At 45.9% G+C, this 15,778-nt stretch overlaps 1 protein-coding gene and 1 long non-coding RNA gene across 3 annotated transcripts; both read left to right on the top strand.

Annotated features, from left to right (window-relative positions):
- Positions 1–4,357: 4,357 nt before the first annotated feature.
- On the top strand, positions 4,358–5,973 carry Defb42 (defensin beta 42). 2 transcript variants are annotated; one of them, NM_001034910.3, is made up of 3 exons: positions 4,358–4,417; positions 4,811–4,985; positions 5,595–5,973. In NM_001034910.3, exons 2-3 carry the CDS (start codon positions 4,931–4,933, stop codon positions 5,765–5,767), a joined length of 228 nt encoding a protein of 75 aa, NP_001030082.1. In that variant the 5' UTR covers positions 4,358–4,417; positions 4,811–4,930; the 3' UTR covers positions 5,768–5,973. The 2 variants fall into 2 exon arrangements, with proteins under 2 accessions (NP_001030082.1, XP_030103767.1); XM_030247907.1 differs by lacking the exon at positions 4,358–4,417 and adding an exon at positions 4,424–4,521 and having other exon boundaries at positions 5,595–5,970.
- Positions 5,974–12,439: 6,466 nt separating this feature from the next.
- On the top strand, positions 12,440–15,516 carry 2700070H01Rik (RIKEN cDNA 2700070H01 gene). The gene is made up of 3 exons (NR_046019.1): positions 12,440–12,473; positions 13,134–13,319; positions 13,991–15,516. It is a non-coding gene; the product is annotated as an RIKEN cDNA 2700070H01 gene (long non-coding RNA).
- The last annotated feature ends 262 nt before the right edge of the window (positions 15,517–15,778 follow it).

Raw genomic sequence — 15,778 nt, forward strand, 5'->3', positions numbered from 1 at the left:
CTCTATACCACCAGAACCACACTACCACCTCTTTCTCCTAACTTCAAGTACTTTCTTTTTTAACCTATTGAGTTTGTTTAGTGCTGCCAGCATGTGCATGGATAGAGGACCATCCACCAGAGCATGGGCAACCTACCAGGGTCACCTCCCGAAGAAAACTGGCTCCTTCCTCCCCGCAGCAGCAATCACTCGTAGTTCTGCTAATAGGGTAGAGCTGTGTGAGCCCCTCTTCCCTCGATGCTAGACTCCTCACCGGCTTAATCTTGTGCAGCTCTTGTGCCTGCAACCTTAGCTGCTGTGCAACTCCAAGGCTTATCCCAACATACAGATCTACAGGAGCATAGCAAGAGAGTGGAGTGTCCTGGATAAGACCTCAAGAGGCAATTTCATCAAGGCCAAAGGAGAGGCCGTGGTAAGGCCCTCAATTCCTGAGTTAAAGACTCACATTTTGAAGATGCAAGAAGCAATGGTGGAGGTCATTTCTCCTCTTATTCACAGACATGACCCTTGAGGTTCTCTGTGGGGCTGAATGGAGCCAATAGAGCGGCCCTGCACTAGCCAGCTCAGTGAGAGAGGTGCCTCTTCCTCTTTCCAGATAGTTTAGGGTCTGGAATCTCCATGCGATTTGAGAAAGTAGCAACTTACAAAACGCATGTACCTTCTGAACAGGTGTGTGCCTCCCACTAATAGGGATGGGTGCAAGTCAAACAGAGACATGGGAACACCTATCAGCATCCTTCACATCTCCCAAGATGCTCAAAGGATTGAGGGGGTATGTCAACAAATCTCTTCTAGACAGGTGGTTCTCGACCTTCCTAATGCTGTGACCCTTAACACAGTTCCTCATGTTGTCAAGGTAACTCCCATCCATGAAATTACTTTTATTGCTACTTCATAACTGTAATGTTGTTGCTGTTATGAATCTTAATATAAATATCTGTGTTTTCCAGTGGTCTTAGGTGACCCACTGGTTGAGAAACACTTCTCTAGGAGGTGGCTAGCCTGGGCAGTTCATAGTCTTTTTTGTTAATTGATAGATCTATAAAATTTTCCACATATGGTAGTGAATACCTGTAATACTAGTGCTAAAAAGTCTGAGGCAGAAGAATTGGAAGTTCAAAACCAGTCTAGGCTGCATTGCAAAACCTGATCCCCCCCAAAATAAACTAAAATCTTACATATTAAAAGAAAACACAGACATTGTGCAATGTTTATGTTAGATTAATTACTCATATTCACAAACATTTATCACCTCTTTATGGTAAAAAGCCTTGTTTCATTTTGCTTGAACTCACTGAGACTGGCCTTGAACTCTTGATTGTCCTTCCTCCACCGCCAGAATGCTGGGTTTGTGGACATGAGCCATTGTGCCCAGCTGGTGACAAGTTTAAAATTCCTTTCCTAGCTGTTTTAAATGTACAGAACAGTATTGTTATCTATGGTCAACCTAGTGTGCACACTATAACTTCCTGCTTCCATTTAGCTGTAACCTAGACACTTGAGGGACTTGTCCCACAGCCCTCTCTGCCTGCCCTCCCTCCTCAAATAACCACGGTTCTGCTCTCACCTTGTGCGAGGTCGACGTTTTAGACTCAGACATTGTGTGAGTGAGAGTGTGGTGCTTCTCTTTCTTATCCCACTTTACAGGACTCCAGTTCCATTCATGTCAGGTGATTAATATTGAACATAGGTGCCCTTTCTTTTTGCCTTGCCCAGTCATCAGTTGAGAGAAAATTTCAATTTACTGATATTGTGAAGTTGGTTTTTTTTCATAATTGATATGGAAGTCCCCGGTGTCTTTCTGACATGCCAATTTCATCTCTTTTTAACAAATTTCCACTAGTGTCATTCTTGATGATAAAGTAGTCTCTTTGAATTTCTAGAAGATCCTTGGGGTGGTTTGAATATGCTTGGCCCATAGGGAGTGTTACTGTTAGGAGATGTGGTCTTGTTGGAGGAAATATGTCACTGTGGGGGGTGGGCTTTGGAGGTCTCCTCCTGTACTCAGGCTCCATCATTGTGGAAGAGAACTTCCTCTTACCTCCCCGAGGAGGCCTAGTTCTCCTTTGGATCGAGATGTAGAGCTCTCAGCTCCTTCTCTACCATCATGTCTACCTTGATACTGCTGTGTTTCCCACCACCATGATGACAATGGACTGAACTTCTGAACTTGGAAGCCAGCTCTAATTAAATGTTGTCCTTTATAAGAGTTGCCTTGGTCATAGTGCCTGCTCACAGCAATGAAACCTAATTAAGACAGCCTTCCATGTTATTGCCCATAATGGTTCTACCAATTTACATCTCAACCAATAGTCTGCAAATATTCCCTCTTGTCACGCCCTCCCCAACACTTGCCATCTTCAGTTTTTCTAGTGTAGCCATTCTTACTGGAGCCAAATATTTAATCCCAGTTTTTATCTGTATGTCTAGGTAGTTAGTGATGCTGAGCAATATTTTTGTAAAAGGTATCTTTTCTTCCTATTATACTGATAGCCATCATTCTTGGGAAAGTGGTCCGGCATGAGAATATCCATTCAAAACAAAGACATGATTTTAGGTTTGTTATTCAAACACATCATCAAAATACCGCATATAGAAACCAACTCCAGCAGGGCTTGTCTTCTCCATGCAAGCCCTTTCTACCCCTCTGAGCCTTGATTTTACATCTCTAAAAGGATGGCCAGATCTCTTTCCTGTATTTATGATAGCAGATGTTTGAGAAGCAGCTGAAGCTAGTGAGACTGCACATCCAATGCAGGATGCCCTGGAGTATATCTCATTAGCAAAGACTCCTTCCTTGAGAGAGACACCTCACCACTGGCCACCAACACACTTCAGTGTGGGACCCACCATCATGGTCTCACTCTGCGTTTAATCCACAGTAGCGCTCTTGGTTTAGGAGCATCAGTGGAGACCACAGTAACACTCTCTCAGCAGGATTTTGTCTTTATCAGGAAGACATTTGGAGGTCTCTGAAGGAAAAAGGAAGATGGATGCTATAATGGAATTTAGTGATAACACTGAGTACTTATAGGATACCAGCATGAGTGCCAGCAAGATGGCTATGCTGCAGGGTCCCCAGTGGAGGAACTAGAGAAAGCATCCAAAGAGCTGAAGGGGTTTGTAGACCATAGGAAGAACAACAATATGGACCAACCAGTACCCCCAGAGCTCCCAGGGACTAAACCACCAATCAAAAAATACACATGGAGGGACCCATGGCTCCAGCTGCATATGTAGCAGAGGATGGCCTTGTCGGTCATCAATGGGAGGAGAGGCCCTTGGTCCTGTGAAGGTTCAATGCCCCAGTGTAGGGGAATGCCAGGACCAGAAAGCGGGAGTGGGTGAGTTGGTGAGCAGGGGGAGTGGGGAGGGGATAGGGGTTTTTAGAGGGGAAAGGGGATAACATTTAAAATGAAAATAAAGAAAACATCTAATAAAAAAATAAAATAGAAGAAAAAAGATGGCTGTGCCGGTAAAATACAAGCCTCACAGTGGGGGTTCAATCCCCAGCACTCACACAAAGGTGAAAGGAGATAACTTCACAACGTTGCCCTTTAACCTCCTCCACATGTATGCTGAACACACACATACACACATGAACACACACACACACACACACACACACACACTATTTTTTAAATAAACTATACCTGAGTTGGAGAGATGGCTCTGCAGTTAAGAGCACTAGATGTTCCTTCTGAGGTTCTGAGTTCAATTCCCAGCAACCACATGGTAGCTCACAACCATCTACAATGAGTTCTGATGCCCTTGTTCTGTCATGCTGGCATATATGTAAATAGAAAGCTTAAATAAATAAATAAATAAATAAATAAATATCTTAAAAAATAAGTATACCAGCAGAAATGCATATATATGCACATATATACACATATATACATATATATATATCCTCATATCTTCAAAAGAGAACTTCCCACAATGCATGTGGTTTTGGAGAAGATGAAGATGGAGTTGAGCTACTAAATAAAGTCTTCAAAGAGAGTATGCCTTCAAAGCACAGTGTAATCAATAAAACTACACTCTACGGGCATCTTACAGACTACAGTGTGTGGGCCACTTGGCAACAAGCCTACCTCAAAGGACAGAATAACATCAGAGTTTGTATTAATCATTCATTACTGCCCCAAGGAGTGTGGGCCTAATGGCACTTTCCAAAGGCCACATCCTTACCTCCAGAGAACTACTGTTCAGTTCCACCTCTGGATCTAGGCATCTGACCTTGAAAACAGCCCTCCCATGAGAAAGCAGAGTTCCAGCCCAGCTACCCAGCTGCCCCCACAGTGAGGCTCCTCCCTCTTGCCTGCGGCCCTCAAGAGACCCAGATTGGTGTCTCAAGCCATTTGGAAAAGGAAGCTCTCTGGGGACTTTTCCACAGCAGAATCTGGCCAAACGAGTAAGTAAAACTGAAAGAGGAGACTTCTCCACTCGCTGAGCAAACCCTCTACTCTTAGTCAAACCCTGTTGACATGCTAAGAGCCTTTTGCTTCTTGGAACCCTGTGAGTATCTTTTACCTGTGCCCCTCCCAGCCATGAATTGCCTGTGCTCTGTAGTACTGTTTTGTGACCCCTGGGCTTTCAATGTGACTTGCAGGCAAATGACATAACCATTTTTCTCCTGAAATTTCAAAAGGGGAGAGGAAAAGTGCTTAGGCCTTGCGTGAGACTCCTGCTCTGTGGGTGGGGGCACTCTGCCCTTTGCTGAATGCCTTCAACTCGTGTGCTTTGAAGAAATGAGGGTAGTGCTGAACGGCACAGGGTCTCACTCCTCTTCTTCTGGCCTCTATAGAAGCTGGGCTCTCCCTGGAAGAGTGAGCTTGAATCCAGCGCCACCTAACCCAGATCATCTCTATAAACAAGGCTTCCAGACAGCTGTCTCGGCAGTTCCAGCTCCAGACCCTCCACAGCTATGAACCTGCGTCTTTCATGCTTACTGTTCATCCTGGTGACATCATTGCCTGCAGGTAGGCAGTGGACTATGGGTCTGAAAAGGTCTCTTAAAAGCTCAGATCCTAAAATTTTAAATAGATGATAGATAGATAGATAGATAGATAGATAGATAGATAGATAGACAGACAGATAGATAGCCTGATCTATGGGTATAAGCCCAGAATGGGAAGTTCCACCCACAGGAGATGGGCCATCAGTTTAGGGCTAGGTCATGGTTAAGGGTTGCCTTTCTCTATACTAACCATCTTTCACTATTTCCTGAAAACTTCCAGGACCTTTAGGAGAGCTCTTTTCATGATGCATACATCTCTACTCACCATATTCCTAATGTTTTATTTTAATTCAGAATCTCTCTATGTAGCCCTGACTGTCCTGGAACTAGCTATGTAGACCAGGCTGGCCTTGGACTCCTAGAACTGCCTCAGTATCTAGAGTGCTGGGGTTAAAGGTGTGCACCAACATGCCCAACTCAAATCCCTCTTCGTAGACCTAGACGCCACAGTCTTACTGAAGTATGATAGGAAGTAAAAGGATGGGTCCCAGAGGGAGAATGAGCAAGAGAAAACCAGCCCAGGTTCGTCCCTAGCTTTCTGAAGACTGGTTGCCCTTTCTCTATTCTTCAGGTCGCTGTTCGATCGGGAATAAGGGCATATCCTTTGAGACGTGCACCGCAATCGAAGGCTTGTGTTTCTTTGGTTGTAAGTTAGGGTGGGTATGGATTGCCTACTGTAACAACATAATGTCCTGTTGTAGAAAGGATACCGATTTTGTACTTCCTCAAACCAAAGGTATATGACCTAGCCTCACAGCTCCAGTTAAAAGGCCATGTGAATGATTAAACACTCCCAATCTGTCTGTGAGGCCCAAGAGCTCAAGAAAAAGTGGACGTGACGCATAAGGGTGACGCTGGCCACGTGTCTGTTTACTGGCAAAAGCCCAGATGGCATTTTGTAAGAAGCTTTGCAATAAATGGCACCCCGTGGTCTTCCTTGTCTTAAATCATAAATTTCCCGTTTCAAATTCACCTGTGTGGGACTGGAGAAGTGACTCGGTGGTTAAGAGCACTGGCTGCTCTTCTAGAGGACCTAGGCTTGTTTCCCATCACCTATATGGTAGCTCACAAGCATCTGTAACTCCAGTTCCAGGGGATGTAATGCTCTCTTTCAGCTTCTGCAGACGTTTCGCTTACGTGGTACACAGATACACATGCAGGCTAGACACCACATACATAAAATTAAATTGAATTAAAAAAAACAAACAAAACAAAGAACAACAAATTCAACGGCTCCATACAAGCCACAGGCCGAAGGAAATGACATTCTCCGAGAAATGTCCATGAGAATAAGAAAAAATAACTGACATGAAGCTCTCAGCATTTAAACTGTTTTGCATATATCAAGTTACTTAACCTTGAAACAAAATCTGATTTCTTTAAATGATGGATTTTTTTTCTAAGATCATACAAGTAATAACTTAGTTTGTCCTGGATTTGCACCCAGTCCATCTTCATTTTTTTGTTATTATTAATTTATGTATATTTCATCAGGCTTTAAGTACACCAGTTGGTTGTCCAATACCAAATGGTCAGCCCTGAAAAACATATAGCTACAAGTAATATATGAACTGAACATGTTATATTTACATATTTGGGAACACACACATGTGCACTACCCAGCCTGTCTTGACTGCATCTGCTTTCACTTGCGCTGAACTTCTTTCCTCTTGGGAAGTACAGGAGTCTGGCTTGGCTGTAGTTTCAATGAGCAGTTATGAATCCAACCAGAGACATGAAATACTGGGCCATCAAAACTCTTTTTTAAGGCTCAAAGCCATAAAGCTCTGTCTTCTGAGTTCCATTTCTGACTCCAGGCACAGGTCCCACCCATTGACATCACTACTTTTTTTTGTTTGTTTGTTTTTGTTTTTGTTTTTCAAGACACGGTTTCTCTGTGTAGCCCTGGCTGTCCTGGAACTCACTTTGTAGACCAGGCTGGCCTTGAACTCAGAAATCCGCCTGCCTCTGCCTCCCAAGTGCTGGGATTAAAGGCGTGCGCCACCACGCCCGGCAACATCACTACTTTTGCCCATGTATCATGGACCCTCAGGCTCAGGGTCAAGCCCTCCACACAATTGCCTTTTGCCAGCGTGCTTCCTTACCATCCATTCCCGTCGCCCATGCCTCAGGGGCAGAACCACCAGGCGCCATCAAGATCCTCATAATTCATCAATGAGAATGGTTGGCAGCCTCAGGTCAGGATTGGTCTTCCCCAGACTGTGGTCACAGTGCACAGTAACACTCTATGAGCACGGCAGGAGGAAGCCACCTGCCCACAGGTCTCCAGCTTCTGGTCCTCATACTTCCGGGGGGGGGGGGGCGGGCGGGGAGAGTCACAATGGGTTCACACAGCTAATAAGACTCTAATGACATGATACTTTGCTTAGCCCTTATGAGACCGTCTAGTAACAGCTATAGCATGTGGCAACCTGCACTGGCTCCTTAAAGCGTGTCCTCTTACCAAAAGAAAAGTGGGAGTGTTTGGGTCTTCCCGCTTTCGTGGATTGTCAGCCGATTCAATTCACAAGGACAAAGGGAGCAGAGACATCAAGGAGGGGGAGGGGTGGCAGGTGGGGGTTGACGGTGGTGGGGGATGATGGGAGTAGGTTGGAGGGGCTTGGGCGTGTTCCAAAGCCCTGTGGGTACCTACAGTGAATAAACCACACTGGGATCACCTGGGGCGGGGGGGGGGGGGGGGCGGGGGGGGGGCGGGGTGTAGATCAATGTTATTTAGGGTGATTCAAGGCCTATAAAGTTTGAGTGGACTGAATGTAGCTCTGAACTGTACAATTAAAAGGAATTGGGAGGAAGACTAGCAGTATGATTCAGTGGGTAAAGGCACTTGCTACCAAACCTGACTGTCTGGGCTTGATGTTGCCAAAACCCACATGGTAGAAGGAAAGAGCCTCTGATGCATGCATCAGCACATATCTGCATGTGTAAACACACGCACACGCGCGCGCGCACACACACACCACCATCACCACCACTACACACACACCATCTGGCTGAAAACCTGAGAGATGGAGAAACTTGGACCTTCTGGTGATAGACAACAATTAGAGTTGTTCCACCCTTTTCAATCTTCATAGTTTGAGAAAATGGACACATACCAGCTTGGGTAGGACTTTAAAAAAAAAAAAAACAAACAAACAAAAAAAACACAGATCAAATTTCAGTGCAATCTGTCGGTGGCCCCAACTGTGCGAGCTTTTGAAAGCTCTGGAGTTCCCTCAACATGGGAGGCTTCTACAAAGGAAAACCACAAGGGTAGGAAGGCCAACCCTTAGTTTTTGCTTCCACCACCAGGGGGCGCAGGCGCAGGCTTTCAGCCATCTTGCCACATCCCAGGGGAAGTCTGTAAGCTGAAAAAGTGTGAACTTGAATACTCAAAGCAATAAAGGGAACCAGACTTTTACACTGAAGCTTGGGGGAGGAAAGGAATAGGGTGGGGCGCTTACTAATACAGGTTGTGAGGACAAAATCCATCTCTGGCTGCATATGGTAATGAAGACCCTTAACAACAGTAATGTCTTGATTTGAGTATTTTTTTTTTTTAATTGTACATGAATGTAGACTTGGAAGCCATCTATCTGGGAGCTCAGTTCCTTGTCACTCTTTGTTGAGTGACATTAGGAAATGTACTTACCGGGGCTGGAGGGATGGCTCAGCAGTTCCAGAAGTCCTGAGTTCAATTCCCAGCAACTACGTGGTGGCTCATAACCATCTGTAATGGGATCTGACACCCTCCACTAGTGTGTCTGAAGACAGTGACGGTGCGTTCATATACATAAAAATAAACAAATAATTCTTTAAAAAAGAAATAAAGGAAGAAAAGAAGAGAAAGGAAAAGAAAGGAAAAGAAAAGAAGAGAAAAGAAAAGAAAAGAAAAGAAAAGAAAAGAAAAGAAAAGAAAAGAAGAGGTACTTACCATGGAAAATAATAACTACATAACAGGCCACAAGTAAGCTGGTGATGGAGAGCTTGAGGGAGTCTCTATATTCCTTTTAATTTCCTTAAAGCAGTGGACTTTCACAGGGGATTTCCACAATCTTTTTTTAAATTATTTTATTTATTTACATTCCAGCTGTTACCCCTTCCTCATCCCCTCTCCCCCAGTTCCTCATCCCACTCCTCCCCCTTGCCTTCGAGAGGGTGCTCCCCCACAACAGGCTTCTCCTTTCCTGGGGCCTCAAGTCTCTTGAGGATTAGACACATCTTCTCTTACTGAGGCCAGACCAGGCAGTCCTCTGCTATATATGTGCAGGGGGCCTCAGACCAAGCCGTGAATGCTGCCTGGCTGGTGGCTCAGTCTCTGGGAGCTCCCTGGGATCTGGGTTAGTTGAGACGCTGGTCTTCCCATGGGGTCGCCCTCCTCTTCAGCTTCTTCAATCCTTCTTCTGATTCCACCCCATCTTCTCCTCTCCTCTTTCCCTTGCCACAGTTCCTGCTTAAGTCTTTAATTCCCAGTATTCCTGCCCACCACCACCACCACAATTCCAGAGCCCCACACCCCCATCTCCCTTTAAAGCCTCCTTCCTTCTCCCTCTTATGGCCCTTTCTAGCCTCCTGGGCTCTACAGATACTTCCAAATTAAATACATAAATCCTTCAAAGCCAGGACCCACACCCACATATGAGGGAGAATATGTAGCATTTGTCTTCTCCTTCTCCTTCTCCTCCTCTCCCTCCTCCTCCTCCTCCTCCTCCTCCTCCTCCTTTGTTTTTTTGTTTTTTTGTTTTTTGCTTTTTCCAGACAGGGTTTCTCTGTGTAGTCCTGGTTGTCCTGGAACTCACTCTGTAGACCAGGCTGGTTTCGAACTCAGTAATCTGCCTGCCTCTGCCTCCTAAGTGCTAGCATTAAAGGTGTGCGCCACCACTGCCTGGATAACATTTGTCTTCTCGGTTACCTTACTCAGAGTAATGCATTCCAGTTTCATCGTTTTTTTTTTTTTCCTGCTAATTTCATTTTCCTTTGTGTGTGAATCACATTTTCGTTATTCATTCATTCAATGGACATATAAGTCGAATCCATTTCTTTGTTAATGTTTTTGGAATTATTTATTTATATGAGTACCCTGATGCTGTCTTCAGACACACCAGAAGAGGGTGTCAGACCCATTACAGATGGTTGTGAGCCACCATGTGGTTGCTGGGAATTGAACTCAGGACCTCTGAAAGAACAGTCAGTGTTCTTAACCACTGAGCCATCTCTTCAGTCCCCCAAATTCATTTCTTAATGACTCACACAATATTTCTAATCTTCGAAACACCCAGCTAGATCATCAGATATTCCTCATTCAGAGTTGGGTCACATAACCACCATCCAAAAGACAGTGAGGCGAATCAAAATGTCCCCATGTTCGACTCACCTGCACAGATAAACAAACAAACAAACAAACAAACCTCTTCTCAACAGTAAACAACAAAAGACAACACATAGAACAAGGGTAACAAGGAACAGGCCAACACCTGTGAAGATGGCTTTAAACTTTGAAGAAGGAATCAATAAAAGATGTTCAAGGATGCAAAGATAAAGACATCTAATACAGCATCCTGGTCACCTCCTTCCTGTCAACTTTAAATATGAGTGTAATCCCACAAAATCTTTGAATCACGCAGACTGAACCTCAAGCTCCTTAATAAAGTTTTTAAATAAGATTGTCATCAGAAATTCAGAAGATGAGGAGTCCGCCTAAGTCTCCTCCTAGATATCCAAGCCTTAACCAAGGAAGCCGATAACAGGACGTGACCAGCTGCATTGACAAGCAGCAGAGGAAAGACAAGGACCTTTCAATTAATAGGACCAACAACAAGTCATTCGGTCAGTAGGGACAACAATACATTGTTCATTAATTAGGGATGCCGCTCTGAAATAATAAGGCTGGTGGCTCATGCAGACCTTATCCCAGAATAAACTCAAAATGAATCAGAGATAGGAAATTATAAAGAGGGAGCCATAGGATTGCTTTATCATCATTTTACCTGAAATAGAGCACAAATGGCATTTTAGGAACTAGTAGGCTACATCAAGTGAATCGTTCTTCCCATGGAAAAGGCAAGAGGGAAAATAACCAGAAACACAACAAATAATAAATTCTTAGAAGCTGGTTAAAAGTTTCAAGTAAAATCTTTCAAATGTTAATTTTAGAAAGTCCTTGAGATTACTTCTATGAAGATATGATGTGTGTGTGTGTGTGCATTTGCATGTGTGTATGTTCGAGTGAAATGTGGGTGGTGTGTGCATGCATGTGCGTGTGTCTGTGTGTGTGTTGTGCATGTGCATGCTACAACCCATGTGTGGAGGTCAGGAGACAGCTTTGTCGAGTTGGTTTCTTTTTTTCCCTTCCCTTCTCTCTTTGTACATAGGTTCTAGGAGTGGCGCAGAGATGACCCTGAGCTGTCTCACTAGCCCAATATTGGAGTGCTTTTAAATGGAACACACCCAAGCTAAAAAAAAACCTTCTGCTACTCACAACGCAGCATTGTAGGCAACCTCCCAGACAAAACAATGGGGAAGAGAAGCTGGGCGCAACAGTAACCCCACGGACTGCCACTCACTTGAATTTTAAGAACATGGCACTGTGTCCAAAGCAGGGAAGGGGCTGTTTCTGGTGGGTGAGTGAGGAGGAAGAGGATGAAGAAAGTGTTGAGAACACTCTGGGAACCTGTATATGAACCCAAACATTTTAAGAGCCCCTCAATCCACTTGCACACAGAAGACCTGTCATCCACAATATTTCTTAATGAGTTCTTGGGCCTCATAGACACATTGGGAGCTTTTAATCAGTGAGTGGAGCTAGGAAGTGGGTCACATCATCCCAGAAAAAAAAAAAAAAAAAGTAACTAACAAGCTTTCCTGGGTAGCCTCTGAAAACCCCAAAGAGCTGGAAAGGCCTCCTAGGATAACAACAAATGCTGGAAGTGTTTCAGAATAGCAGCACAGATGTCCGGGGGAGCATAATTGTTCCTTCTGCGTGTGGTAGGCTAGTTCAGGGTCCAGTCAGAGCTCACCAGACCCCTGAGAGAACCAGGAAAGAGGCTAGCCCAGCCTTTCAGTTGAGCTCCCATTTTCTCTTCCAGACCTCAAGCATGGGCTGCCTGGCCACTCCCTGCCCTCTGAGTCTCTTCTCATCATTCTCAGAATGAGGCACTGTCCAGACAAGACCCAGGCTGTCCACCCTGTGGCGCCAGCAAGCGGAGAGCAGACAGCAGGGCCCCTGCCTCCACCACCTCCCTTCCCCTGGCACCAAAACAAATGACCTCATCTGAGGAACCAGCTCCTATCAGCCACCAGCCTCCCTCCAGGCCAGCAGAGGGATCAACGGGAGGGGAGGAGGCTGGCCCTGGGCTCTGCCTACTTTGGCACAGACCTGGTTCTGCGGAGCATCAGCTGCCGCCTTTAAATCAGGGAGGCTTCGGCTTTGTTCTTGGGTCCTGGATACTGGGTGAGCCCTACTCCTGCATGTAGCCCCCCCCCCCCCCCCGACGTCTCCCTCTGTGCTATCCTTGGGTACACATAACTACAAAGGACAGCCACCACACAAATAGCCAACGAAGGACTGAGGAGGCTCTGTGTATGCATGTGTGCATGCATGCATGCTTGCATGCGTGTGTGCTTGTGAACAGCCTCAGGTATTCATTCTTGGTTTTAGACACTACTCAGTGGCCTGGAACTCAGCAAGAAGGCTACACTGGCTGGCCACCAAGCCCAGGGATCCACTGCCTCTGCCTTCCAGGGGCTAGGGTTGCACACATATACACCACCTGACTTTTTGTGGTTATCATGGTTTTGGTTTGTATTGATTGATTGATTGGTTGGTTGATTGCACGGATGATTCTGGAGAGTCCACAGTGCCTTTACTCTGTGCAAGAGAGTCATTTCACCCAGTCCAGAAATGGAAGTCTAGGATTCTAACTGTGCCAGGGCCCCATCACCCCCTGTTCTGCCCTGGCACTGCAGTGGTGTGGTAGAGGCCTCCTATAGGTGATGGGGTGGCAGCCATGTCCCACCAGATGATGTGACTGACATGGTGGCTTTGATATCAGTATCTTTTTCCAATCTGGTTCAGCATTTAATGATGGTGCTCATGATGTTGTCTACCCAGGGGCAGACTCTCGAGACTTCCACAACATGTGACCTTCAGCAAAGTCTTAGAACACTTCTAGACCTCAGCAAGTAACCTACGAGAGGCGGTTATGACTGGTCCTGTCTTCAAGCTAGGCTGCAAGAGTCAAGTGGCAACTGAATCAGTGCATCATGCCCAGCATGGAGGAAGCCATCAGTCATCCTGGTCAGTTATCAAGATCCACAGGGTGGTGGCCTCGGAAAGTGTGCGGCTCCATCTGACTTCTCTATCCCAGTCAGTCTGACTGCACCTCCTGTTGAGTGTGTGAATAGGGGCCCAGTGACCTTCCCAAAGGTGGCTGGCATCCCTGTATGCTGGATCGCAGGACCCATTTTGGTCTTTCTGTCCTTGCCCAGGCTAGTATACACAGTGATTATGTATGCATTGCAAGCACCTTATTATTAGAAGAGAGCAGGGGTGTGGCTAAATCGGTAGAGTGCTTGCCTAGCACACAGGAAACCCTGGGTTCCATTCTCAGCACTGCATAAACGGTGCTGCTCAGTGCTGTAATCCCAGCACTCAGGAGATGGAGGCAGGGGAATCAAGTAAGTTCAGGCTAGCCTGGGATAGCTGAGACTAAAAAGAGGGGGGGCGGGGTGGAGGAGAAAGTGGAAAAAGAAGAGAGAAGGAGGAGAGAAAGGACTAGAGAAAGTAATCGTTAGACAAGAGGTGGATTTTGTTCAGCATCAGGGAAGACCTGTATCAGGTCTCTCTCCCCTGGAGGGCAGCAGATGAAGAAGTGCTACCTTGGATGTTCCCCTAAGTAAACAGAGTCCCCAGCCATTCAGCCCCAGTGTCTGCAGAGACCCCAGCACAGTGACGTCTCTTCTCCACAGGGATCACCATTGGTTGGCCTCTGCACCATGGGATAGATGATCGGACACTAACCTGAGGCAGAAGGAAGGGCCCTGGAGGATCTCTGTCACTCCCCAGAGCCTGCACTCTTACCAGCTCCTGAATGCCCACAGGGGCTTCCTGTGATTTTTGCCATGCTTCGCTTCTGTATCCTGCCTTCAGCAGGTACTACCCTCCCCCACCATCATACTCTGCTGGGGAAGGGATTGCTGAGAACAGCAATCGCCCAAGGACACACAACTACTGTACATGCTAAGTGTTCTGCCCTTATAGAAATACAAGGAAAAGAAACCCTCTTAATGTTTCCCCTCCACTATCCGTATGTGTCTTGGGGTTGTACTGTGTTAGAATGTTAGATTTTCACAACTGCTTTTTGAATTGCTGACTTGGGTTACGCTAAAAAAAAAGAAAGAAAGAAAAAAGAAAAAAAGTGGGTGTTTTAGTCATCATCCTATTGCTGTAGAGAGAGACCCATGACTACAACAACTCTTATAAAAAGAAGCATTTGCTGGGCGTGGTGGCGCATGCCTTTAATCCCAGCACTCAGGAGGCAGAGGCAGAGGCAGGTGGATTTCTGAGTTCGAGGCCAGCCTGGTCTACAAAGTGAGCTCCAGAACAGCCAGGGCTCTACAGAGAAACCCTGTCTCAAAAATAAAAAAAGCAAAAAATAAAATAAATAAAAAGAAGCATTTAATTGGAGCTGGCTTACAGTCTCAGAGGATCAGTCCATTATCAGCATGGCAGGAATCGAGAAATCATGGCACCATGCAGGCAAAATGGTGCTGGAGGAACTGAGAGTTCGACATCGGGATCCTCAAACAGCAGGAAGAGAAAGACAGTGGGCCTGGCTTGAGCATTTGAAACCCCCAAATCCACCCCCAGTGACATACTTCCTCCAACAAGGTCACACCTACACACCTCCTAAACCTTTCAAATAGTGCCACTCCCTATGAGCCTATGGGGGCCATTTTTATTCAGACAACTACATTGGGCCAACAAGATGGCTCAGGGATTAACTCGGCATTTGCAAACAAGCCAGAAATCCTGAGTTGGAATCTTGGGGTCCCACATGGTAGTGAGAGGGATGAGACAGGCTGATTCCATGACAGGCTTCAAATCGGCAGTTAAGGAGACTAGGCCTAAGAACTAGGCAAGTCGAGGCAAGCCCAGGCAAGTCAATTACTAATAGAAAGAAACCCAGGCTCCAGCCTTCATGCCCAGGCAATGGAATGTTCCAGATACCTGGCCTGAGACAAGGACAATGGGTCAGCAGCAGCTTCCAGACTTCCTCAGCTGCTTCCTCAGTAACAGTTTGCAGACCTCCCCAGCAAGTTTCCAGCCCCCACACCCAGGTAATGGAATGTCCGTAGAGATGGACCCAACCCCAGAATTCTCTAATGTGCTTGAAATCAGGCCTGCAAGCTCACTTGGGTGTCTCTCTATCTTGGTAATGGGAGATCCCAGCATGCTGGACTTCTGCAGAATAAAACATTCTTTGCGTTTACATACTATCTGAGTCCGGGCTGTCATTCTTTGGTGAATCATGGACCCTTACAGTAGAAGGAGAGAATAGAGTCCCTCAAATTGTCCTCTGACCTCCATGCATTATGGAGGTGTTATGGCTTCATCAGACCAGCTGTCCTCTGTCACCTGAGCACACCAACTCCTCTCCCAGGAGGCTGGCAGGCCCCTATTCCAAAGCAACTAAACGTGACCAGAAGGCTGTGATTTAAAACAAAAACAAAAGAGCAGATATCTCGGAAGAGAGG

Source organism: Mus musculus, chromosome 14, assembly GCF_000001635.26.
Source record: "Mus musculus strain C57BL/6J chromosome 14, GRCm38.p6 C57BL/6J".
In the NCBI taxonomy this organism is placed as follows: Eukaryota; Metazoa; Chordata; class Mammalia; order Rodentia; family Muridae; genus Mus; species Mus musculus.